This window comes from Scyliorhinus canicula, chromosome 2, assembly GCF_902713615.1.
Source record: "Scyliorhinus canicula chromosome 2, sScyCan1.1, whole genome shotgun sequence".
NCBI classification, from domain to species: domain Eukaryota; kingdom Metazoa; phylum Chordata; class Chondrichthyes; order Carcharhiniformes; family Scyliorhinidae; genus Scyliorhinus; species Scyliorhinus canicula.
Window position 1 is genome coordinate 233,530,395 of NC_052147.1, and position 25,481 is coordinate 233,555,875.

Consider the following 25,481-nt stretch of genomic DNA (forward strand, 5'->3'; position numbering starts at 1 on the left):
TTCACCTGAGGAAACAGCAGTGCTCCGAAAGCTAGTGATTCGAAACAAACCTGATGGACTTTAACCTGGTGTTGTAAGACTTCTTACTGTGCTCACCCCAGTCCAACGCCGGCATCTCCACATCATATATTGCGAATAGCTGTGGTCCCAAAACGGATCCCTGAGGCACACCACTAGTCACCGGCTGCCATCCTGAAAAAGCCCCCTTTATCCCCCATCTCTGCCTTCTGCCAGTATACCCCTTTATCCCCACTCTCTGCCTTCTGCCAGTCAGTCAATCCTCTATCCATGCCAGTATCCTATCCCAAAAACCCAAAACCCCCACCGACTGCTGCGGTTTCTGGCTGTGTGGAAGGCAATCGCTAACAGGGAATTGGCAATCGTGGTTAAGTGAGCACTTGTCACATGCCAAGTGGGTTCCATGGGTAGACAGGCCATGTAGCAAGTGGGAGTCATTGCTTAGCACTCTGATTGCTCCTTGATGCCTGGACACTGTGTGGAGTAAACACCACACATGCAGCAGCCAACATTCGAACACCCAAGGGATGGCTCACAGCTCCCAGGACATGACCATGGCCGGAGAGTGGGTTGGTGCCACAGGGAGGATGGCATTGCCTGGAGAGACAGGCAAAGGGTCCGGGGATTAGTCTGCATTGCGGTAAAAGTGACAAAGGCATCATAATGTTTGTTCAGTAAGTTGTTAAATGTGCTGTACAATACCCTGGGGCGGCACAATAGCACAGTGGTTAGCATTGTTGCTTCACAGCTCCAGGGTCCCAGGTTCGATTCACAGTTTGGGTCACTGTCTGTGCGGAGTCCGCACGTTCGCCCCGTGTCTGCGTGGGTTTCCTCCGGGCGCTCCGGTTTCCTTCCACAAATCCCGAAAGACGTGCTTGTTAGGCAAATTGGACATTCTGAATTCTCCATCAGTGTACCAGAACAGGTGCCAGAGTGTGGCGGCGAGGGGACTTTCACAATAACTTCATTGCAGTGTTAAAGTAAGCCTACTTGTGGCACTAATCAAGGTTATTATTATAGCCCATTCCCGATAGTGCCTCTCCCAAAACGCCGCCAGCCCCTAACTCCACCCTCTCCCCCGGTGCCCTCAGTGATGATCAACATGCCTGGCCTTCCTAGCTCTACCACTACGTCTTGATGTTCCCCAGCGTGCATCTACCACCTCGACATCAGAGGTGGAGGCAGCCAGCTGCTTACCTCGTCCCGTGGCCTTCGATGCCCCAGTGGGCGTCCTCTGGGGCTGGAGGTCTCCGGCTCACTTGTTAACGGCACATGCACAGCTGTGGCGCTTTGTCCTGTGTGCTGATCCCCAAGGTCCGGCCTCATCATGGGGGTGGAACACAGGAGGGCTGGTGGCCACCATCGCCGCCCCATGGGATGGGTCCGTGTTGGCACTCAGCGCCTCCTCCTCCCGGTCGGTGCCCATAGGGCTCTGGGGTTCACCGTGGGATGGAGGGGCTGCTGCTCCGAGCCCCGGCTGCCCCTGCATCATCTGGCTCTGCTAGCCCTGGTCGTTCCCCATATTCCACCCATCATGTCGATGACCTCGGCGAAGCCCCTCAGTGGCTGGGACACATCCCCCAGTGACCGGGCCATGCTCTGTAGTGCCTCAGCCATGCCCACCTGCAACTGGGACAAGCTCCGCAGCACCTCGGCCATTCCCATGTGAGAGCAAGACATGTCTCTCAGAACCCCATCAGGGTCGGCCTGGTACTGGGTGATATTCCCCCAGTAAGGCAGACATACTGCCGAGACCCTCAGCCATAGCCGTCACCGACTGCGTGGCGCTTTGGACACCTTCACTAATAATGCCGACGTCGTGCACCAGGCTCTCCACCTCCACTCATTGCCGGTGTCATCTCCTGCGCCCGTAGACTCTGCAACTCCTCCAATCGGCTATGGATCTGCTAGAGTGACATTGACATCTCCCTCTGAATGTCTAGATTGGTCCCGATCGCCCCTATCAGCCCCGAATTACTCTGTTCCAGCTGGGACCAGGGATCTAGCAGACCTCCAACTGCTGCCTCACCTGGGCGTTCCTGCCTCCACCAGATGTACATCAGCAGCAGTGTGATGCTCACCAGATTGTGGCCCAGAAGCCTGACCGTTAACGTTTCCCACCGAGGTGTGTGTATCTGCGCTGGTGGAGGGTGGGGTCAGTCAGTTAGGCAATCACTACTCACATTTGAAAGGCCCTTAGGGTGGAGCCTGGTGGTCCCTCACCTCTGCGGCATCCGCCAGCCTCCGCGTGGCTGACTGCCCTGTCGTCGGCCACACTAGTCACCTCCAGGGTCCGCTCCTCGTAGGAGGTGAGAATTCTCAAGTCCAGCACCCCACCTCCAGTCTGGGCCCCCTCCCGCCGATTATGGGAGAAATTTTCCTGAGGAGACACAGAAAGAGCATTGTTAGCCACATGCATGGTTCACAGTTGTGGGGGAAGAGTGTGAAGGGAGGGTTGGGGTGGAGGGAGGGTTGAAAGGGTGGGTGGGGGTAGTGCTGAAGGGGGAGGGAGTTGGAGGGAGGGTTGGGGGTCACCTGGGTGATGCCCCCTTGGAGGTTGGGGCGGTGGGATGTTGGTATCTACTCACTCATGCTGCCCGGTGTAGATCGTTGAACTTCTTCTGACACTGGAGGCCATTCCTCCTGGTCACACTGCCTGAGCTGACTGCTGTCGCAACCTTGTCCCAGGCAGCACTGGCTGCCTTGGGGTTCACCCTCCGGGACCCTCGGGGAAGTGGACATCCCTCCTGGCCTCCACCGCATCCAGGAGCCTACCCAGGTCAGCATCCCTGAATCTTGGCGCTGGTCTCCTCGGCGCCATTGTTGCGAGTTGGATGGGGTTGGCTGAACAAGTGTAATTTAAGTGCTGCCCTACGTTGTTAGCAAGGGCCTGGCGAGCACAGTCCCGGCGAAACAGCTGGCGAGCCTTCATTCGGGCCGAGAAGCCTCGTTAGATAGATCAATTAAAGTTGAATAGTGTTGCCGGCCTTGCTGGGCCTAGCGCTGGCAATTCCTGCTTGCTACAGCACTTGACATGTTTCCGAAAAATCGCGACCATGGTGTTCCTGCTATAACTGAATAGCGTGGAATTCCCGTTCCTGTTGGGGGCATTATTTGTTCTGAGATTTAGGACATGCAAATCGGCCAGTACTGCAAACTTGTATTGGAAATAATTCCCGTCCCCTCTGGTGGCACAACCACTGGGCCAAAGTTTGTGCTCAAGAACCTGACAAGCTGGAGCTGCTTATAACCACTCCACTCACCACACATGGCTCAGAAAAGATCTGACCCCCTCAATTTTGGGAGTCTGAAGTGGGCCCACTGCTCGATGCCATTGAGGAGGGACACCCTCTTTCCCAGGTTGGGTGACAGACTCAGGCCCGCTTTCCTAAACAGCACATGGGAAGAGGTGGCAGAGGAACGTTGGTGCTGCCAGTCTTACCAGGAGGAGACAGCTCGTGATCCTGACAGGTGGATGTTACCGTGAGGTCTCTTCTGAGAGAGACAGTGTGCCAGGGAGGGTTGCAAAGGCCATGGTGAAGGTGGCCTTTGGCTGGGATGAGCTCTCCTAATCCCCTACCTCCTTGGCAGTGGGGCTCCACTCCTGAGTAGTGCTAACAACTGGTGGGGCAATGATTGAGCTTGGCCAAGCCCATCCCCTTGGTGATACTGCTGGGGTTTGAGGGTTTTCAGAAGGATGGCCCGGGTGGCTCTCATCTGATCAGAGGCTCTCTGAGCCACCCCGAGCCCAAGTGGGACACCCCGACCAAGTCATTCCTCGTTCCTCCCCCCAAGTCCAGGCACCCAACCCCCAGCAAGCCTAACATGTTTTGATAGTTTTAAAAAATCTCTTCCTCCCCCTCAACAGCTATGACGCCCAGGCCACGCTTGTAAATATTTGCACCAATTTGCGCATGTGTGACCTCCGCCTGAGGGGGCTGGGGCATCTTGGAGGGGTGGAGCATTGTGTCCAACCCACTAATGAGATTTAAATCCATGCGGATAGTTTTGCATGGACCCACGGGCGCGGGGCACAAAATTTACTAATGCCGGCAGTGGGGGGAATCAAGCATGGTGTCAAAATCAGTGCCGGGCGCAAATCACGATTTTTGCATTGCCCGCTATTCTTCATCTAATCGCAATTCTAGCCGCTGATGTCGGGAAGAGGAGAATTCAGCCCAATTTGTGCACACACAATGAAAGCGGTGGCATCATCAAAACAGTGGCAGGGGAAGTTGATCATTCATCTAAAAGTATGCCGCAATACTATTATCTTACAACAAACACTGAGGCATATGATGTTTGAAAGGATGTGTAGTGAACCAAAGTTATGCTCTGAAACTTGCAGGTATTTGTCATTTACTGGTGGGACATGTATTTGCAAAATATAATTAGCAGGTCTGTTGAATATCATAAGGGGTGATTTTAAGATCCTGTGTTCTCAGTGGGTAGGAAATGTTCCACAGAACGCGAGAAGGTGTAAACCCAAATCTTTCCCTCAGACAAATTCCTGAATCAAAGTATAAAGTTGTGTGTCTAATTGCATGTTGTCTACTTCCATTGCAGTTTTCAGGGTCAGCCCATGTGGTAAGTGCTCTCCCTAGTGTTGCAGTGTCAACAGATGCAGCCTTTAATATTTGATTTAGTATTCAGATTGCAGGAGTGCAACATGCATAAATAAGTTCCTTTAGACTTCCGGTTGCGGCGATGCGGAGCTAAGCCGCACGTTCGGTAGCTCCCGCTATTTTTGGACTTTCGGGCTCTTTTAAGGGCCTGCAGCTGTGCTGGTTGGATTTTTCCCCTGGTGGGAACACATCCACTGTGCTCATCTGCCGGTGGATGGACTGGACCAGGAGCGGGACGGTCAAAAAATCGGCTTTGGAGCAGAGAAAGGTGCGAGGCAGGAAAAACAAGATGGCGGCGAGCGGGGAACCAGCAGCGTGGCAGCAGTGGGCGCAGGAGCAGCAAGAGCTGCTCCATCACTGCTTCAGAGAGCTGAAAGCTGAGATCCTGGAGCCGTTTAAGGCTTCGCTGGACAAGCTCATGGCGATTCAGGCGGCTCAGGGTGCGGAGATCCGGGAGCTACAGCAAAAGGCCTCAGAGAGCGAGGACGAACACCTGGGCCTGGCAGTGAAGGTGGAGTCGCACGAGGTGCTTCACAAGAAATGGCTGGCAAGGATGGAGGAGATGGAGAAACGCTCCCGTCGGAAGAACCTGCGGATTTTGGGCCTCCCGGAGGGGCTGGAAGGTTCGGATTTGGGGGCCTACGTGATTGTGATGCTGAATTCGTTAATGGGCGCGGGGACGTTCCAAGGACCCTTGGAGCTGGAGGGGGCCCATCAAGTGCTGTTGAAGCCCAGGCCGAACGAGCCACCTAGGGCAGTGCTGGTGCGTTTTCACGCTTCGTTGACCGTGAGTGTGGGCTGAGATGGGCGAAGAAAGAAAAGAGCAGCAAGTGGGAGAATGCGGAGATCAGGATCTATCAGGACTTGAGCGCGGAGGTGGCGAAGTGAAGGGCTGGTTTCAATCAGGCGAAGGGAGTGCTTCACAGGAAGGGGGTGAAGTTCGGCCAGTTACAGCCGGCTCGCCTCTGGGTCACTTACAAGGACCGCCAGCTCTACTTTGACTCTCCGGAGAAGGCCTGGGCCTTTGTCCAGGCAAAGAAGTTGGACTCGAACTGAGGACTGGGGGGCTGGGGAATGATGTACATAGTCCGGAGGCTCTGTCCGCCTTGGTATCCTTTCGTTTTTATTGAATGTGTTTAATGTTGCCTTTTCGCTGTTCTGCTTTTTCGCTTTTTGGGGCTGTTATTTATTTATTGGGATGCTTTTTAGTTTTTTCACTGGTGGAGGGTTGGGGAGCTGTTCGCGGTCCCGCTGGGTCAGGTGCCCGTCTTTTTCCCGCATGTCGGGTCGGGGGGGCGGGGTTTCTTCCCGAGCTGGAGGAGGAGGGGGCGGGGCCGGCACTGGGAGGGGGGATTGGTGGTTGTGGGGGGTTCTCTGGGCACGTGGTGAGCCGAAAGAGAGCTATGGCTGACCGGCGCAGAGGGAGGGGGAAGACCCCCCAGACCGGCTGGTCACATGGAACGTGTGGGGGCTGAATGGACCGGTGAAGCGGTCCCGGGTCTTGGCACACCTGAAGGGGCTGGGAGCGGACGTAGCTATGCTCCAGGAGACGCACTTTAAGGTGGCGGATCAGGTGAGGCTGAGAAGAGGCTGGGTGGGGCAGGTGTTTCACTCGGGGCTTGATGCAAAGAATCGAGGGGTGGCGATCTTAGTTAGCAAGAGCTTGTCGTTTGTTGCGTCGAGTGTGGTGACGGACAGTGCAGGTAGATCCGTAATGGTAAGTGGTAGACTTCAGGGGGAGCGGGTGGTTCTGGTCAATGTGTACGCCCCCAACTGGGACGATGCGGGCTTCATGCAGCGAATGTTGAGCCGGATCCCGGACCTGGAGACGGGGGGATTTGATCTTGGGAGGAGACTTTAATACTGTGTTGGATCCGGCTCTGGATCGTTCGAAGTCTAGGACGGGTAAGAGGCCGGCGGCGGCCTCGGTGCTGAGGGGGTTCATGGATCAGATGGGAGGGGTAGACCCTTGGAGGTTCTTGAAGCCGGGGGGTAGGGAGTTCTCCTTTTTCTCCCATGTCCACGAGGCTTATTCCCGGATTGACTTTTTTGTTCTCAGCAGGCAGGGCGCTAATCCCAAGAGTGGTGGGGGCGGAGTATTGGGCGATAGCCATATCTGACCATGCTCCACATTTGGTGGAACTGGAGCTGGGGGAGGGGAAGGATCAGCGCCCACTGTGGAGGTTAGATGTGGGGCTTCTGGCAGAGGAGGAAGTATGTGGGCGGGTCCGTAGGGGTAGAGAGGTGTATTTGGAAGCTAACGATACAGGGAGGTGCAAGTTGGGGTGGTTTGGGAAGCGTTGAAGGCAGTGGTTAGAGGGGAGCTGATATCTATTCGGGCATACAGGGAGAGGGGGGAAGAGGGTTGAGAGGGAGAGGCTGGTGAAAGAAATGGTAAGGGTGGACAGGAGGTATGCGGATGTCCTGGCGGAGGAGGGGCTTTTGAGGAAGCGTCGCAGTCTCCAAGCGGAGTTTGATATACTGACGGAGGCGCAATGGAGGAGGGCGCAGGAGGCGGTATATGAGTATGGGGAGAAGGCAAGTCGGATGCTGGCCCACCAGCTCCGGAAGCGGGAAGGAGCGAGAGAGATAGGGGAAGCCACAGATGCAGGAGGGAACTTGGTGCGGGGTGGAAGGGACATTAATGGGGTGTTCAGATCCTTTTACGAGGGGCTGTACCTGGCGGTGCCCCCTAGGGAGGTGGGCGGGATGGACCGCTTTCTGGATGGACTGGAGTTCCCAAGAGTAGAGGATGAGCGGGTGGAGGGTCTGGGGGCCCCAATTGAGTTGGAAGAGCTGTTGGAGGCGCTGGGGAGCATGCAGACAGGGAAAGCACCGGGACCTGATGGGTTCCCGGTGGAGTTTTACAAGAAGTTTTCAGATCTGCTGGGCCCGCTGCTTGTGAGGACCCTGAATGAGGCGAGGGAAGGGGGGGCTCTGTCTCCGACGAGGTCTACAGCAATAATTTCACTGTTCCTGAAGTGGGATAAGGGCCCCCTCCAGTGTGGGTCTTACAGGCCGATTTCGCTTCTCAACGTGGATGCAAATTTGTTGGCTAAGGTACTGTCCAGAAGGGTGGAAGATGTGGTCCCGATGGTTATCCATGAGGACCAAATGGGGTTTGTGAAGGGAGGCAGCTGAATATCAATGTGCGGCGGCTTCTTAATGTTATGATGATGGCGTCAGCGGCTGGGGATACGGAAATAGTAGCATCGATGGAGGCGGAGAAAGCTTTTGACAGGGTGGAGTGGAGCTACCTGTGGGAAGTGCTGAGGAGGTTCGGGTTTGGTGAGGGATTCATCAGCTGGGTGAGGTTGCTGCACAGCTCCCCGGTAGCGAGTGTGGTGACGAATGGGAGGAGGTCGGAGGACCTTCGGCTTTCCCGGGGACGAGGCAGGGGTGCCCCTTGTCTCCCCTGCTCTTTGCGTTAGCGATTGAGCCCTTGGCCATGGCGCTGAGGGATTCGAAGAACTGGAGGGGGATTGTGCGGGGCGATCCGGCGGGGGGGGGGGTATGCCAGAGCTGTTGAAGATACTCGGGGAGTTTGGGGACTTTTTGGGGCTACAAGCTCAACTTGGGGAAAAGTGAGCTGTTTGTGCTGCACCTGGGGGACCAGGAGAGGGAGATAGGAGAGCTCCCGTTGAAGAGGGCGGAGAGAAGCTTTATATATCTTGGGGTCCAGATAGCTAGGAGCTGGGGGGCCCTGCACAGGCTAAACTTTTCGAGGCTGGTGGAACAGATGGAGGAGGAGTTCAGGAGGTGGGACGTGCTGCCACTCCCTTTGGCGGGTAGGGTCCAGTCGGTTAAGATGACGGTGCTCCCGAGGTTTTTGTTTCTTTTCCAGTGCCTCCCCATATTGATTCCAAAGGCTTTTTTCAAGAGGGTGAATAAGAGTATTCTGGGGTTCATGTGGGCGCGGAAGACCCTGAAAGTGAGGAGGGTATTCCTGGAGCGAAGAAGGGAGGCAGGCGGTTTTGCGCTGCCCAGCCTGTGCGGGTATTACTGTGCTGCGAATGTGGCAATGATTCGCAGGTGGGTGATGGAGGGGGAGGGTGCCGCATGGAAGAGGTTGGAGGTGGCGTCCTGTGTGGGTACGAGTTTGGAGGCATTGGTGACGGCCCCGCTTCCACTCCCCCGGCAAGATATTCCACGAGTCCGGTAGTGGTGGCGTCCCTCAAAATCTGGGGGCAGTGGAGACGGCACAGGGGGGAAGTGAAGGCCTCAGTGTGGACCCCGATATGGGGCAATCACTGGTTTGCACCAGGGAGAATGGATGGTGGTTTTTTGAGATGGCATAGGGCAGGCATCAGGCGGATGGGGGACCTTTTCCTCGTCAGGAAGTTTGCGACTTTAGAGGAGTTGAAGGGGAAGTGGGGTCTCCCCCCTGGGAATGCTTTCAGGTATATGCAGATTAGGACGTTTGTTAAGCGGCAGGTGGCGGAGTCCCTGCTGCTGTCGCCTAGGGGGGTGCAGGATAGGGTGCTCTCGGGACGTGGGTCGGTGAGGGGAGGATCTCGGTGATTTATCAGAGGATGCAGGAAGAGGAGGAGGCCTCGGTGGAGGGGCTGAAAGCGAAGTGGGAGCTGGAGCTAGGAGAAGAGATTGACGATGGGACGTGGGCGGATGCCCTGGGGAGGGTGAACTCGTCCTCTTCTTGCGCACGGCTCAGCTTAATTCAGCTGAAGGTGCTGCATAGGGCGCACATGACTGGGGCCAGGACGAACCGGTTCTTTGGGGGTAGGGGGGGGGGGAGAAGGACAGGTGTGGGAGGTGTTCGGGAGGCCCAGCAAACCACACCCACATGTTCTGGGCATGTCCGGCGTTGGAGGGGTTTTGGAAGGGGGTGGCGGGGACATTGTCCAGGGTGGTTGGTTCCAGGGTGGAGCCGGGCTGGGGGCTCGCGATCTTTGGGGTAGCATCGGAGCCGGGAGTGCAGGAGGCGAGAGAGGCCGGTACCCTGGCCTTTGCGTCTCTAGTAGCCCGCCGTAGGATTCTCTTACAGTGGAGGGACGCGAAGCCCCCGAGCCCGGAGGCCTGGGTCAATGACATGGCCGGGTTCATCAGGCTGGAAAAGGTTAAGTTTGCCCTGAGGGGGTCGGTACAAGGGTTCTTCCGGTGGTGGCAGCCTTTTCTCGATTTCCTGGCGGGGGGGTAGAGGGTGGTCAGTCTCAGCAGCAACCGGGGGGGGGGGCGGGGGGGGGGGGGGGGGGGGGGGGGGGGGTTTGTTAAAGGGGTTTGTTTTGCGACAGTGTGTTTGCTATTTTCTTCTTTCTTGTATTGTTATTAGTTATTAATTTATTACTTTGCATTGGGGGGGATTTCTTTTTCTGTTTAGTTTTACACCTTGTTTACTTTAACTGTTGGGAGAAAATTTGTTGTTGAAAAATTTGAATAAAAATTATTTAAAAAAAAGTAAAAATAAGTTCCTTTATACCCACTCCTAAATTAGAGACCACAAAACACTGAGAATACATGATTTATCAGGGAGACGAGAAAACATTTCAACATTACATATTTCATTTAAAATACATGTTGCTTTAGTTACCTCACATGTAATAATACCACAATGTAGTATACTTAACAATTTACAAGATATATCTTAATTTTTAACCAGATTCAGAAATCCTAATAATATGGAATGATGGCGAATATAATAACATAGTTCTGAATTAAGTTTATTTATTTTTTTGGTTCAGACAATGGTCTTTTAACAAAATAGCTCAGACACACAAAAAATACACTGTAAGAAAAAATATACATTACCTATCGGAATCGTCCTTGTGAAATTACTTAATGGTGGATCACGCTCTGGTGGACAAGTACTGCAGAAGTCAAAGCAAGATGGGCATAACAGGCTTCCCGCATAGACCCAGTCATTCTTCATAACATTAATAGCCAGTACTTGCCCTGCTCGACTGCATAAATAGGACTTATCAGAAACCCAAACAATCAGTCCCTCAGTTGTACAGGAAACCTAAGGACCAAAACAGAAAGATTAATTTATCCTCCAAATTACAAAGCATAGTCCGGAAATGAAATCGCTTATTGTCACAAGTGGCTTCAAATGAAGTTACTGTGAAAAGCCCCTAGTCGCCACATTCCGGCGCCTGTTCGGGGAGGCCGGTACGGGGATTGAATCCGTGCTGCTGGCCTTGTTCTGCTTAACAGGTCAGCGGTTTAGCCCACTGTACTAAACCAGCCCCCGCAGCTGAGTCACAATGCTACGGAGGCACAACTGGACAGGTTGTCTGAAAACGTAGGAGACGCGGAGGTGATTCCGTGGCAGGTTTGCATTGTTGGCCAGTGCGGGGAACGAACCCGTAACCTTGGCATTATTAGCACCACGCTCTAACCATCTGAGCTAACCGGCCATTTTTGTTTTTTGCACTTGTTTGCAAAGACAAAAATAAAATCAAACTTTTTGCTTCCCTTTTTTCCTTCTGTTTTTGCAAGTGTACTCATATTTTGCCACAGATGATGCAAAATTATTATGACATAGTTGTTATGACATGGTTAATACAAAATTATTAGGACAGAGTTGAACAGTGTTCCAGGCTTTATTCAGGTCAACCATAGAGATTAGTAAGTGCATGTGCTAAGTGACTCAGAAAATGTTTCAGTTTCAAATCTTAAGGCTTTTAAAAGAATTAGTATGCTTGGTCTCTTGTTCAGAGTTTTCTCTCCTTCCACCTTTGATAATTATCTGAATGGCAAAAAGAAATTTGAATGATATCTGCAACCAAATTGAATGTTTCAGATTTCCAGCTCCTGCAGCTTTTTTTCATTAACAGATTATAATGTACCAAAGTTCCCTGGTTCCAGTGGATTAGAAAATGGCTCATGTAATGCCCCCGTTCAAAAAGGGAGAAAGTAGGACTACAGACCAGGTAGTTTAACATCTGATGTTGAGAACCTGTTGGATTCATTATTAAGGAAGTAGTGATGGGACATTTGGAAAGTCAAAATGCAATCCATCAGTCGTGTTTGAATAATTTGCTGAAACTCTTCGACGATGTAACAAACAAATGGATAATGAGGGACCTGTATATATATATATATATATATAGTGTATATGGACGTCAAGGTGGCATTTGATGAGGTTCCACACAAATGGTTAATACACAAGGTAAAATCTCATGGGGTTGGGGGTAATATATTAGCTTGGACTGAGGTATGGCTAACCAATAGAAAGCAGAGAGTAGGGATAAATGGGTAATTTTCTGGTTGGCAAGCTGCAATTAGAGTTGTGCCACAGGGTTCGGTCCTTGGGCTCTAATTATTTACAATCTATATTAATGACTTGGATGCAGGGATAGATTGCACCATAGTCAAATTTTCAGTCACACTAAAATAGGTGTGAAAGCAAGTTGCAATGAAGAAATAAGAAATTTACAAATAGATTTCGATAGGTTAGGCGAGTGGGCCAAAATTTGGCAGATGGAATTTAATGTGGATAAGTGTGAGGTTATCCATTTTGGTTGGAGGAATAAAAAGGCAACGTATTATCTAAATGGAGAGAACCTTGAAAATCCTTTGGTGCAGAGGTAGCTGGGTGTCTTTGTGCACGAATTGGAGAAGGTTAGTATGCAGGTGCAGCAAGTAATAAGGAAGGCAAATGGAATTTTGGCATTCATTGCTAATGACATAAAATGTGAAAGTAGGGAGGTGCTGTTGCAAATGTGTAGAGAATTAATGAGACCACATCTGGAGTACTGCACACAGTTTTGGTCCCCTTACTAAAGACCATAAGACATAGGAGCAGAATTAGGCCATTTGGCCCATTGAGTCTGTTCCACCATTCAATCATGGCTGATACATATCTCATCCCCATTCTCCTGCCTACTCCCCATAACCCCTGATCCCCTTATTCATCAAGAACCTATCTATCTCTGGCATAAGACACTCAGTAACTTCGCCTTCTGCGGCAATGAGTTCCACAGATTCACCACCCTCTGGCTGAAGAAATTCCTCCTCATCTCTGTTTTAAAGGATAGTCCTTTCAGTCCGAGACCTGAGGAAGAATGTAAATGCATTTAAAAAAGTTCAGAGAAGATTCCAGTGATGAAGGACTTGTCTTAAATGGAGAGATTGAACAGTTTAGGCGTATACTTGATAGAGTTTAGAAGAATGAGAGGCGATCTAATTGAAGTATTTAAGATGCCAAAGGGGATTGACAGGGTAGATGTAGAGTGGATGTTTCCCCTTGCTGGACATTATAGAATGAGAGGCCATAGTTTTAGGCTAAGGGGTGGGGATCTAAAACAGAAATGAGGAATGACACTTGGACTTGTGGCGCAACGGTAGCGCGCCTGACTCCAGAAATGAAGAATTACTTCACCCAAAGGGTTGAGAATCTGTTAAATATTCTACTCCAGAGTGTAGTGGATGCTGGAACACTAAACAAATTTGAGGAGATAGATTGGTTTTTAATTAGTAGAGCAATGAAAGATTATGGCAAGCGAGCAGGAAGGTGGAGATGAGGCCGAGATTAGGTCAGCCATGATCATATTGAGTGGCAGAGCAGGTTCGATGGGCTGAATTGCCTACCCCTGCTCCTAGTTCTTATGTTATATATTATTAACATCTTTTTAGTAAAATAAGGTCATGATCAGATTTTCTAATTTATCAAGTTTTCCAAAGATTCCTATTTATGAATCTCATCATTTCTCTCACAAACATCTTAAAGTGTTACACATACAATGAATGAAATGTAATGAATATTATGTTGTTGTAATGGTAACTAGTTCACTTACAAGATCTCAGAACCTGAAATGTGATAAATTACCAGGTAATTTAATTTTGGTGCTGTCCTTGTACATATATGTCAGTGTACTTCCACAAGTCAGGTCAAAGATTCAAAATATATTAGTGTATTCATCTTTGATTAACAGCCTATTAAAGAAACACAGAGTAAACTTTTCCCACCGGAACTTCCACTCTCAGAAATCAGATACTCAAAGCTCCTGCCCATAAATCACTGCTGAAAGTTAACTACATTGTCACTGGTCCTGCCGACATTGTTCAACTGAAAATTCCAAATATATGGCCTTTAAAATAGCCAGATGAGACAACAAGCATTGAACATTAGCTAGATAAAGCAGGTGCTTTTCTTTTTAAGGAGGTCGAACACAAATAAAGTTTTAAATTTGTTGCTAAATCAGGATTAAAAAACCCATCATTTTATCAGTGCTACATTCAACAAACTTTCAATCATTTAGATAGCTGTAAAGTGTATTCAAGAGCAGAGACCTTTCAATTGTTCTGTAGCTATACATTTTTCAGACAAGTGATAAGCCTACATTTTGCTGTTTATTTCAAACTTAGTGATAGATTTTAGGATTCTTTTATATATGCTGCATCTGTGGTTCAGATTGTAGATGATGGGTTCAGAGATGGTGACATTTGTATTTCCTCTGCTCCTAGAAACTGGTTTTCTTTATTTATGTTGTGAACTCTTAATGGCTGAATCAAAGATCCATCAAAGTCTCTGCATTCATGGTTTTCACACTTAAATGGAAACATTGAAAATAAATTGTGGGTTGGGAACGTAGGATTTAGGAGCAGGAGTAGGCTATTCAGCCCTTCGAGTCTGCCCTGCCATTCAATAAGACCATGACTGACCTGATTGTAGTCTCAACTTCACTTTCCTGTCTGCCCCCATAATTCTCCTCATCGCAGTCTTAAAAGGGAATCCTCTTATGCTAAACCATATCTCATTGTTCTGGGGCAGGATTCTCCATTCCCCGGCACCGATTTTGTAATTGGCGAATGGGCGGAGAATCCCTTTTGATGCTGAAATCAGGGACGGAGCCTGTTTGACGCAGGTTCCGTATGCTCCATATGCCATTGGGATATATCAACGCTTCACCTGAAGGCCCTACCGTGATGCTCTGCCTCCGATGGGCCGGGTCCTGACCACACGGTCTCAGCCGTGCTGGAACCCGGCGTGGCAGTTGCAGACTGTGTCCAGCGTCGCCACAATCGGGTGGGAGACCTGCTGCTGGCCGGGGGGCACTTTCACAAGGGCTGGGGGGGCTGGTGAGGGGTGGCCAGGGGGGCAGTGTCTGGCAGGCCGGGTCCGTGCACGGCCGGCGCCATGCTTTACGGTGCGACCATAGAAGGCCATTCTCCTGCCGTTTATTTTGTGGAGGCCGGGAATTTTACACGGTGTGGTTGCTAGCCCTTCACCGGTCGCAGGATCGGTGAGGAGCAGCGCTGATTTTTTTCCACGTAAAATGCCTCAGATCCTTCGCACTTTACCTCATAAATGGAGAATCTGGCCCCTAGTCTCCTGCATAAGTGGAAAGATCCTCCTGGCATCTACCCTTTCAAGTTCCCTCAGGACCATAGATGTTTCAATAAGATCACCTCTTATTCTTCTAAACTTGGCTGGGTATAGGCCCAACCTGACAATAGTTAGTCAGCAGCTGATGACAAAATATGTTTTGATTGAAATTCTTCTGATGAAACATTTTCAACAGGATCCTTTTGATGAGTTATTGTCTATCTTCCTTTTGTAGATGCCAACTAATCGACTGTGTATTTTCTGCAGCATTCTGTCTTTATTTCAGATTTTTATCACATTTTTAAAACTCTAGCAGAAAATGCTGTTTTAGTCACATGCTCACACCAGGATGTGTGCCAATGATTACTACCCGAGAAGAAAAATGTTTCTCAATTGTTTGAGATTTTAATCTGCAGTTTATAATATTACTTGGGAGTTACACTGAGATAGTACAATTTCTATTAACTATTGTAGAATCTCAATAGCACCCTTATGGAATATCGATTTCATTAAACATAAACTTTACACAATACTCTTACCCTATTACATTTAGTTCCCTCATCTAAATGAGCGGCATGGTAGAACAGTGGTTAGCACTGTTGCTTCACAACACCAGGGACCCAGGTCGATACCCGGCTTGGGTCACTGTCTGTGCGGACTCTGCACGATCTCACCGTGTCTGCATGGGTTTCCTCCAGGTGCACCGGTTTCCTCCCACAAGTCCTGAAAGACGTGCTCAGAGTCATAGATGTTTACAGCATGGAAACAGGCCCTTTGGCCCAGCTTGTCCATGCTGCCCAGTTTCTATCACTAAGCTAGTCCCACTTGCCCACATTTGGCCCATATCCCTCTATACCCACCCTGCCCATGTAACTGTCCAACTGTTTTTTAAAGGAAAAGATTGTCCCCGCCTCTACCACTGCCTCAGGCAGCTCGTTCCAGATGCTCACCACCCTCTGTGTGGAGAAATGTCCCCTCTGGTCTCTTTTGTATCTCTTCCCTCTCACATTAAACTTAGGCCATCTAGTTCTAGACTCTTCTACCTTTGGGAAAAGATGTTGACAACTACCTTATCTATGCCCCTCATTATTTTGTAAACCTCTACAAGATCACCCCTAAGCCTCCCACGCTCCAGGAAAAAAAGTCCCAGCCTATCCAGCCTCTCCTTATAGCTCAGACCATTAAGTCCTGGTAGCATCCTCGTAAATCTCTTCTGCACTCTTTCTAGTCTAACAATATCCTTCCTGTAATAGGTGGCCAGAACTGAACACAGTATTCCATGTGTGGTCTGACTAATGTCTTGTACAACTTCAACAAGACGTCCCAACTCCTGTATTCAATATTCTCACCAATAAAACCTAGCACGCTGAATGCCTTCACCACCCTGTCCAACGGTGACTCCACCTTCAAGGAGCTATGAACCTGTACCCTAGATCTCTTTGTTTCCTTAACACTCCCCAACTCCCTACCATTAACTGAGTAGGTCCTGCCCTGATTTGATCTACCAAAATGCATCACCTCACATTTATCCAAATTAACTCCATCTGCCATTCATCGGCTCACTGACCCAATTGGTCAAGTTCCTGTTGAAATCTTATATAACCTTCTTCCCTATTCACTATGCCACCAATCTTGGTGTCATCTGCAAACTTACTAACCATGCCTCCTACATTCACATCCAAATAATTAATATATATAACAAATAACAGTGGACCCAGCACCGATCCCTGAGGCACACCACTGGTCACAGGCCTTCAGTTTGAAAAACAACCTTCCACAACCACCCTTTGGCTTTGGTCACCAAGCCAATTTTGTATCCAATTGGCTACCTCACCCTGGATTCTGTGAGATTTAAACTTTTGCAACAACCTTTCATGCAGTACCTTGTCAAAGGCCTTGCTAAAGTCCACGTAGACAATGTTCACTGCACTGCCCTCATCTACCTTCTTGGTTACCCCTTCAAAAAACTCAATGAAATTGGTGAGACATGACTTTCCTCTTACAAAGCCATGCTGATTTTCCCTAATTAACCCTCGCCTGTCTAAATGCCTGACGATCCTGTCCCTCAGAATACCTTCTAATAATTTACCCACTACAGAAGTACGGCTAAGTTAGATGAATTGGACATTCTGAATTCTTCCTTAGTGTGCCCGAACAGGTGCCGTAGTGTGGAGACATGGGGATTTTCACAGTAACTTCATTGCAGTGTTAACATAAGCCTACTTGTGATGCTAATAAAGGTTATTATTAAATCATTAATATAGATTGTGAATAGCTGGGGTCTTAGCACCAATCCCTAAGGTACCCCACTAGTCATTGCCTGCCAAGTTGAAAATGACCCGTTAATTCCTACTCTACTGTACATAAGATTGCCTGTAATGAAAGCCTCATTTTTTTTTATTGAGAGTTTAAAAAAAAATCTTTGTTCAAAACAGAAACTGCAACTCACCCTGTAACACCCACTACCCCAGTCTGGAGAGCCTGGACTCTTGTTGCACTGCTGCATAACAAAACGAGATTTCTGAGTTAGGCAGACTGAGTCTGGTCCATATTCTTCAGCACCATAGTTTCGAGAAGGCTCTGGAATACAAACAGATTAACATTTCAACATCGGCAATTCAATATAAATATCAAAATATAGAGAGCACATTGAACAACTGCTGCTCCAAATACTGCACCCCACTGGGAGTCTATCAGTTAATCTAATGAAATGAACCAAGTCATGTTCTTGAGCTGATTTTTAATAAACTACGAATAAAGCCAAACAAGCATCAACATTCCATTGAAAGGTTTTCAATCATGGCACTGACATATGCTCCACAGAGAAACTTACTAATGAAGTAAACACATGAAATACCTGTACATGTCAGAGAGATTAACAATGAATCTGGACTTACAGAATTCAAGGTTGGGTTCCCTTGAATTAACAATGAATAGGGACAACGGAAGGCTCGAGAGATAAAACTTAGAAAAGAATATCTACAAAATGTATATAAAGGGCGAGCTGAAAATATTTTAAATCTATGTTTTCTTGATAACATGGTACAACGTATAATAATTTTACCAGCCTATCAGTACAGTACTAGCTAAATGAAGGCTAGACTAGTTATCACATATATAATGCTTAGACAAAATAAGATATAATTGTAAAGTAAAATATGGGGAAGTGACAGTAGAACGCTGTCCCCAGGGTCAGAGGAAGTCAACAAATGAAATAAGACCAAAGGAACTGTTGTAGGAATTATGTGATGTGTGCTTATGTAACCATAACATTAATCGACTGTGAACTACAAGCTCACTTGGCTAGACAGTGGTTCATGATGCTGAGCAAGGCCAACAGCGTGGGTTCATTCCCATACCGGCTGAGGCTATTCATAAAGGCCCATCTTCTCAAACTTGCCCCTTGCCTGAGGTGTGGTGATCCTCAGGTTAAATCACCACCAGTCAGCTGTCCCCCTCAAAGGGGGGAGCAACCTATGGTCATTTGAGACTATGGCGACTTTACCTTTACAACATGATCCAAATAAGAAAGTTAATGCGTAAAGTGAAAATGGACTTTTCCCACTTAGGTTTTGTCATGTCCATTGAGTATACTCTCCAACTGATTTCTTCATGGCGGGTTGGTCTCTCCTCCCTGGAGTGAGTGGGGTGGGTTACTTGACGATCTTTATATGAGATCACGCTCCACATTTTGTGGATCTGATGTTGGAGTTGGGCCGCTCTCAGAGACCTCGTGGAGGCTGAACACGGTGTTGCTCGCGGATAAGAGTTTTTGTGAGCACGTATCCTCTGCCATTGGGAAGTATGTTGAGTTCAACAGGAAAGGGCAGCAGTGTAGCATCGTGGTTAGCACAGTTGCTTCACAGTTCCAGGGTCCCAGGTTCGATTGCAGGCTTGGGTCACAGTCTGTGCGGAGTCTGAACGTTCTCCCCGTGTCTGCGTGGGGTTCCTCCAGGTGCTCCGGAGGGTGGAGGTGTGGGCTTAGATCAGGTGCTGTTTCCTCGGGCCGGTGCAAACTCGATGGGTCAAATGCAACTGCACTGTAAATTCTATGATCCAGGAATGAGGCGATCTCATCTTCCACGCTCTGGGAAGCCCTGAAGGCAGTTATTGGGGGGAGATAATCTCTTGTAGAACGCATAGGGATAAATCTGGGAAGGTGGGGTTCCAGGGGCTGGTAGACTCTATTCTGGAGTTGGACCGCCAGTACTCAATCGCCCTGACGCTGAAGTTATTGGGGGAAAGAAATAAATTGAAAATGGATTTTGAGTTGTTGTCAACGGGTAAGTCAGTGACACAGCTGTGTCACTTGAGGGGGACTTTCTAGGAGTATGGGCAGAAGGCCAGTCTTCAGTTGGCTCACCAGCTGAAGCAGCAAGCAGCCTCTCAGAAAATAGTGCAGGTGACTCGGGTGGCGGGATATTTTATTCCCCAGAGAAGGTTAATGAGGTGTTTGAGGCATTCTACCATGGGTTATCTGAGTCAGAGCTTCCAGAGAAGGGTGCATCTATGAGCCAATTTTTGGATGGGTTGACCTTCCCAGAGGTGGAGCAGGCGATAAGGCAGAAATTGGAGACGCTGATAAGTCCAGAGGACGTCATAAGTTGTATTAGGTTAAACACTACAGGTAAAGCACCTGGGATGGGTTGCCCATTGATCTTTACAAACAGTTTGCTGGCCAGTTGATCCCACTTCTGCTCGATATGTTTAATGATTTTATGTTCCGGGGAGTGTTGCTGGCCACGCTGATGCAGGTGTCGATTTCTTTGATCATGAAGAAGGACAGGAATCCCATGGAATTTGGGTTGTATCAGCCTATTTTGTTGTTAAACGCTGACGCTATGTTGTTGGCTAAGGTGTTAGCAGTGAGGTTGGAGCCCTGCATTTCAGGGGTGACTTTGGAGGAGCAGACTGGATTTGTTAAGGGCCAGCAGTTGTCGGCCAATATTAGGAGATTGTTAAATGTTGTGTTCTCACCCTCCTTAGAGACCAAGCCAGAGGTGATTATTTCAATGGATGTGGCATTCGATAGGGTTGAATGGGGATACCCAATCTGTTATGCTATTACTAGGCAGAAAATACTGATATGGTGCGGGGGTGGTTCAAGGATCCGGACTCTATATGGGGGCAGATGGAGAGATTTTGTGCAGAGGGTCAAGTCTGAGGGCTCTGAAGAAGGTGCTGCTGGAGCGGGGTCGAGGGGAGAGGGGCTGGTCTGAGCAAATTTCAGGAACTACTACTGGGCGGCAAACATAGCAATGGTCAGGAAGTGGGTAAGGGGTCGGTGTGGGAGCGGCCTCATGTAGGGGCACAAGTTTAGAGGCACTGGTAACGGCACCTCTGCCGTTCTCGCCAACTCGGTACTCCATAAGCCCGGTGGTAGTAGTAGCCTTGAGGGTGTGGGGACAGTGGCGGAAGCACATGGGAGTGGAGGGGTTGTCGGTATGGGCACCTATTTGTGGCAACCACCGATTTGCTCCAAGGGGCTGGATGGGGGGTTTCGAAGGTGGCAGCGAGCGGGGATCAAGCGGTTTGGGGCTCTGTTTATTGACGACAGCTTTCTGTGCTTGGAGGATCTGGAGGTGGAGTTTGAGCTGCCCGGGGGGAATGGGTTCCATTACCTGCAGGCGAGGGACTTTGTGCGGAGGCAGATCTTGAACTTCTTGTACCCACCATCCCAGGGGTTACAAGGTAGTGTCAAAAATGGGAGTGGGAGAGAGGAAGGTCTCGGAAATGTATAAAGAACTCATGGAATGGGAGGGAACTCGATGGAGGAGGTGAAGTGAATGGAGGTAGAATTGGGCAAGGAATTAGAGGCGGTATTGTGGGAGAATGCCCCGAGTAGAGTTAACGCGTTCTCGTCGTGTGCCAGGCCTAGTCTGATACCATTCAAGGTGGTTCACAGGGCACATATGATTGTGGCCTGTATGAGCAGGTTCTTTGAAGGAGTGGAGGATAGGTGTAGGCAGTGTGCAGGAGGGCCTGCAAATCATGTCCACATGTTTGGGCATGTCCGAGGCTTAGGGGATTTTGGCCGGGATTTGCCGGTGTCATGTCCACGGTATTGAAGGCATGGATGGTTCCCAGTCCAGAGGTGACGATTCTTGATGTGTCGGAAGACCCGGGAGTCCAGGGAGCAAGAGAGTCTGATGTGTTGGCCTCTGCCTCCCTGGTAGCCCGGAGACGGATCTTACTGGCATGGAGGGAACCCCCGACGTCGGGGGTATGGGTGGGTTTTTCAGGCTTGAGAAGATCAAGTTCACGCCAAGGGGATCGATGTTAGGGTTCGCCCGGAGGTGGCAGCCATTTATCAACTTCTTTGGGGAAAATTAAGCTGTCAGCAGATATAAAACGGGGAAGTGGGGTAAAAGGAAAGCGGGAGGCATGGGGGGATGGTTGAGGTGGGAAACAGTTAGTGGGGAAGGGGGATTGGGGAACCGTGTATGTGAGCCATGTTGGCTGGGTTGGTTGACGGTTGGGTGGGTGTTATTTGTTCTGTTGTTTGTTCCTCTTGAAAACTGTTGTTATAATTATATATGCCTTAATAAAATATTTTCAATAAATAACTAAATAAATAAAAGAAGAAGTAAAAGTCTAAGGGCTCTGGTTACAGCGCCACTTCCCTTTTTCCCCTGCTAGATTCTGTTTGAGCCTGGTATTTATAGCCACTTTGAGGATGTGGAATCAGTTTAGGCAGCATTTTTTTAAAATTTAGAGTACCCAATTCATTTTTTCCAATTAAGGGGCAATTTGGCATGGTCAATCCACATCCATGGCCGATGCACATCTTTGGGTTGTGGTGGTGAAACCCACACAAACACGGGGAGAATGTGCAAACTCCACACGGACAGTGACCCAGAGCCAGGATCGAACTTGGGACCTTGGCGCCGTGAGGCCGCAGGGCTAACCAACTGCGCCACCATGCTGCCCAATTTAGACAGAATTTAAAACTGGGCTCTATGTCTCTGTTGGCTCTGAATAATAGAAACCATGGGCTGGATTCTCTGTTTTTGGGACTATGTCCCCGCCGTCTTAAAAACTGTAAACTTCCACGCCAGAAAAACTGGCGTGAAAGGGCCAGATATTCCCAGCCCTGTAGAGGGCTAGCAGCTTTTGCTGCAGATATGGGCCCCCCGCACTTCCGGGTCGGATGCCACGCATGCGCACGGCAGTGGCCTACAGTGGCCGTGCTGTGCTCCATGGTGGACTCAGACCGCGGAGCTGGACCTTAACCATAGTGCCCCCGATTGGCCGCGGACCCTCCTCTGACCGCCCGCCCAAACATTGCCTGGCCGTGTATAAGGCCCCCTTGCCCTGCGATCGACCTGCCTCCGATCAGGGTGGCCGCAGACTGAGTCCGCAGCTTCCACGCTAGTATCCCGACTGGCAAGACCATGTTAGATCCACGCCGTCGGGACTTCGGCCGGTCGGGGCGGAGCGGGCCTCCAGCAATGGCCGCAGGTAGGTGACATGCAGCGCAGCGGCTTTTTGGGCCCCGGGGAATCGGCGCTGGTCCCGATTCAGTGCGTTGAAATGGATCCTCCACCCCGGCGCCTGTTGCGATTTCGGTGACGTGGTGCAGAGAATCCAGCCCCCTAGGTTTGTGCCACCTGGCTTAGATTCATCATTTAGGGCATGGGAGAGGGGTATGTTGGAGGTTAGAGACATGTTTCTGGGGGGTTGGATCGCCGGCCAGATGAGTTGTTAGAGAATTTCCAGCTCTCTCTCTCTCTCTCGTGAATGTCCTTAGGTACTTTCAGGTTCACAATTTTTTATACGAGGAGCTGCGTAATTTCCTCTGGTGCATGGTCCTCGTTCATGGCCAAGTCAGGGGAGGGTAAGGTTTCAGATATCTGTGAGCAAATGTTAGTGATGGAGCAGAGTCGTTGGAGGGAGTAAAGAGAAAGTGGGCAGATGAGCTGGGTTTGGTCTTTCAGGAGGGAGTGTGGAGTGAGGCTCTTCACAGGGTAAACTTCACATCCTCATGTTAAGCCTGATCCAGTTCAAGGTGGTGACTAGGGCATGTATGAATGGGTTCTTCTCAGGGGTGGAGTATAGATATGGGCGGTGCTCTCGGTAGCCAGACCGGGGGGGGGTACCCTCCCGACAGGGAATCAGGTACCGGGTTCAACTAGAAACACAGTGCAACAAAGCCATCAAAGCGGAAGAGGTACAACACACGCACGGGAACGGTGTGCAGCCCATTATTTCTTCCTTTCGTTGCCAGAGAAAGTGTGTTCGGCCACAGAACGGGGACAGAGGGCGCGATTCTCCGCTCCCACGCCAGGTGGAAGAAACGCGGGAGGGCCGCTCTGGCACCCCCCGCGATTCTCCCCCCCCCCCCAAAATGGCGTGTTGCGTTTTGCGACACGCTGCTCGGAGAATCGCAGGCCGCCGTTTTTCACGGCGACCTGCGATTCTCCGACCCGGATGGGCCGAGCAGCCTGCCGTTCCCGACCGGTTCACGCCGGCGGCAACCACACCTGGTCTCTGCCGGCGTGAACATGGCGGCAACAGCTGTTTTGTGGCTTGTGGGGGGCGGAGAGGGGAATGAGCACCACAACCATGCTCGGGAGGGGACTGGCCCGCGATCGGTGCCCACCGATCGTCGGGCCGGCATCTCAAGGGGACACACTCTTTCCCCTCCGCCGCCCCGCAATATCAAGCCGCCATGTCTTGCGGGGCAGCGGAGGGGAAGACGGCAACCGCGCATGCACGGGTTTGAGCCGTCATCCGTCGTGACGTCAGCCGTGCATGCGCGGGTTGGAGCCGGCCAACCGTCATCCGTCGTGACGCCAGCGACAAGGCCCGGCGGCCGAGATTCACGGTTTGACTCTCCTAGCCCCCTGGCGGGGGGAGAATAGGGGGCCAGGAGCGGCCTCCGACGCCAACGTGAACCTCTCCGGGTTTCACAACGGCGTCGGGCCTGGCGGAGAATTCCGCCCAGAGTGCTGGGAAAAGCCAACACTGAGGACATCTCAACAGAGATACTGTCACTGTTACAAATAATGGGTCAGAACACAGGAGGGAAATAGAGAACCTAGTGGAGTGGTGCGGCGAGAACTATCTATCTTTCGACTTCCGGTGGCGGCATTGCGGAGCTAAGCCGCACGTTCGGCAGCTCCTGCTGAAAACGGACTTTGGGGCTCTTTTTAGGGCCCCCAACGGAACTTTGTCGGCAAATCCCGACATGGGAAGAGGGCAGGAGTCGACCCCTACAGCCCTATGGTGCGGACCAGGAGTAGGGTAAGAAGAAAAACGATGGAAGCACCCCTGGAAAAGCGGGGGAAGAAAAACAAAATGGCGGCAGGCGGAGCCCTCGAGGAGCTGAGGCAGTGGGGGCAGGAGCAGCAGGCGACTCTGCTGCGCTGCTTCCAGGAGCTGAAGGTGGAGCTGCTGGAGTCATTGAAGGTTATCACCAGAGAGCTGATGGAGGCTCAGACAGTCCAGGGGGCCGCGATCCGGGAGCTGCAGCAGCAGGCCTCCAAAAGGGAGGATGAGGCCGTGGCCGTCGCGGGGAAGGTGGAGATGCACGAGGCTCTCCATAAAAGGTGGCAGGAGCGGTTTGAGGAGCTGGCCGGTGGTGGGCAAGGGTTGGGTTATGGCTAATCGGCAGGGGTGGGGGGCAGGGAGCCCTCTGATCCGGCTGATAACCTGGAATGTGAGGGGGCTGAATGGGCCGGTCAAACGGGCCCGGGTGTTTGCGCACCTGAAGGGGCTGAAGGCAGATGTGGCCATGCTCCAAGAGACACACCTGAAAGTGGCGGACCAGGTTCGGCTGAGGAAGGGATGGGGGGCCAAGTATTTCACTCAGGGCTGGATGAGAAGAGTCGGGGGGTAGCCATCCTGGTGGGGAAGAAGGTGATGTTTGAGGCGTTAAATTTGGTGGCTGACAGTGGCGGAAGGTATTTGATGGTGAGTGGTAAGCTGCAGGGGGAGCGGGTGTTGTTGGTGAATGTTTACGCCCCAAATTGGGACGATGCGGGGTTGATGCGGCGTATGTTGGGCCGCATTCCGGACTTGGAGGTGGGGGGCCTGATCATGGGGGGGACTTCAACACGGTACTGGATCCCCCATTGGATCGATCCTCACGGTAGCATGGTGGTTAGCATCAATGCTTCACAGCTCCAGGGTCCCAGGTTCAATTCCCAGCTGGGTCACTGTCTGTGTGGAGTCTGCACATCCTCCCCGTGTGCGCGTGGGTTTCCTCCGGGTGCTCCGGTTTCCTCCCACAGTCCAAAGATGTGCGGGTTAGGTGGATTGGCCATGCTAAATTGCCCGTAGTGTAAGGTTAATGGGGGGTTTGTTGGGTTACGGGTATACGGTTTAAGTGGGGTGATCATTGTTCGGCACAACATCGAGGGCTGAAGGGCCTGTTCTGTGCTGTACTGTTCTATGTTCTATGATCCAAGTCCCGGACGGGTAGGAGGCCGGCGGCGGCTAAGGTGCTGAGGGGATTTATGGACCAGATTTTGGGGGGGGGGGGGGATCCCTGGAGGTTTACGAGGCCAAGGGCCAGGGAGTACTCGTTTTTCTCCCACGTGCATAAGGCC

At 50.7% G+C, this 25,481-nt stretch overlaps 1 protein-coding gene and 1 non-coding gene across 4 annotated transcripts in view; both read right to left on the reverse strand.

Moving 5' to 3' along the window:
- The window catches only part of lmln (leishmanolysin-like (metallopeptidase M8 family)), a 145,674-nt gene that overhangs the window by 14,815 nt on the left and 105,378 nt on the right, over positions 1-25,481 (reverse strand). For 2 of the 3 annotated variants that reach the window (XM_038789793.1, XM_038789794.1), the window contains 2 exons: positions 17,378-17,508; positions 10,407-10,617 (listed from right to left, as the gene is read on the reverse strand). In XM_038789793.1, the coding sequence (XP_038645721.1) occupies positions 10,407-10,617; positions 17,378-17,508 (342 nt within the window). Of the gene's footprint in view, positions 1-10,406; positions 10,618-13,415; positions 14,152-17,377; positions 17,509-25,481 lie in introns of those variants that run through there. The other variant, XM_038789795.1, reaches the window with a different exon arrangement.
- Positions 10,941-11,014, reverse strand: trnai-aau. Its single transcript has one exon. It is a non-coding gene; the product is annotated as a tRNA-Ile (tRNA).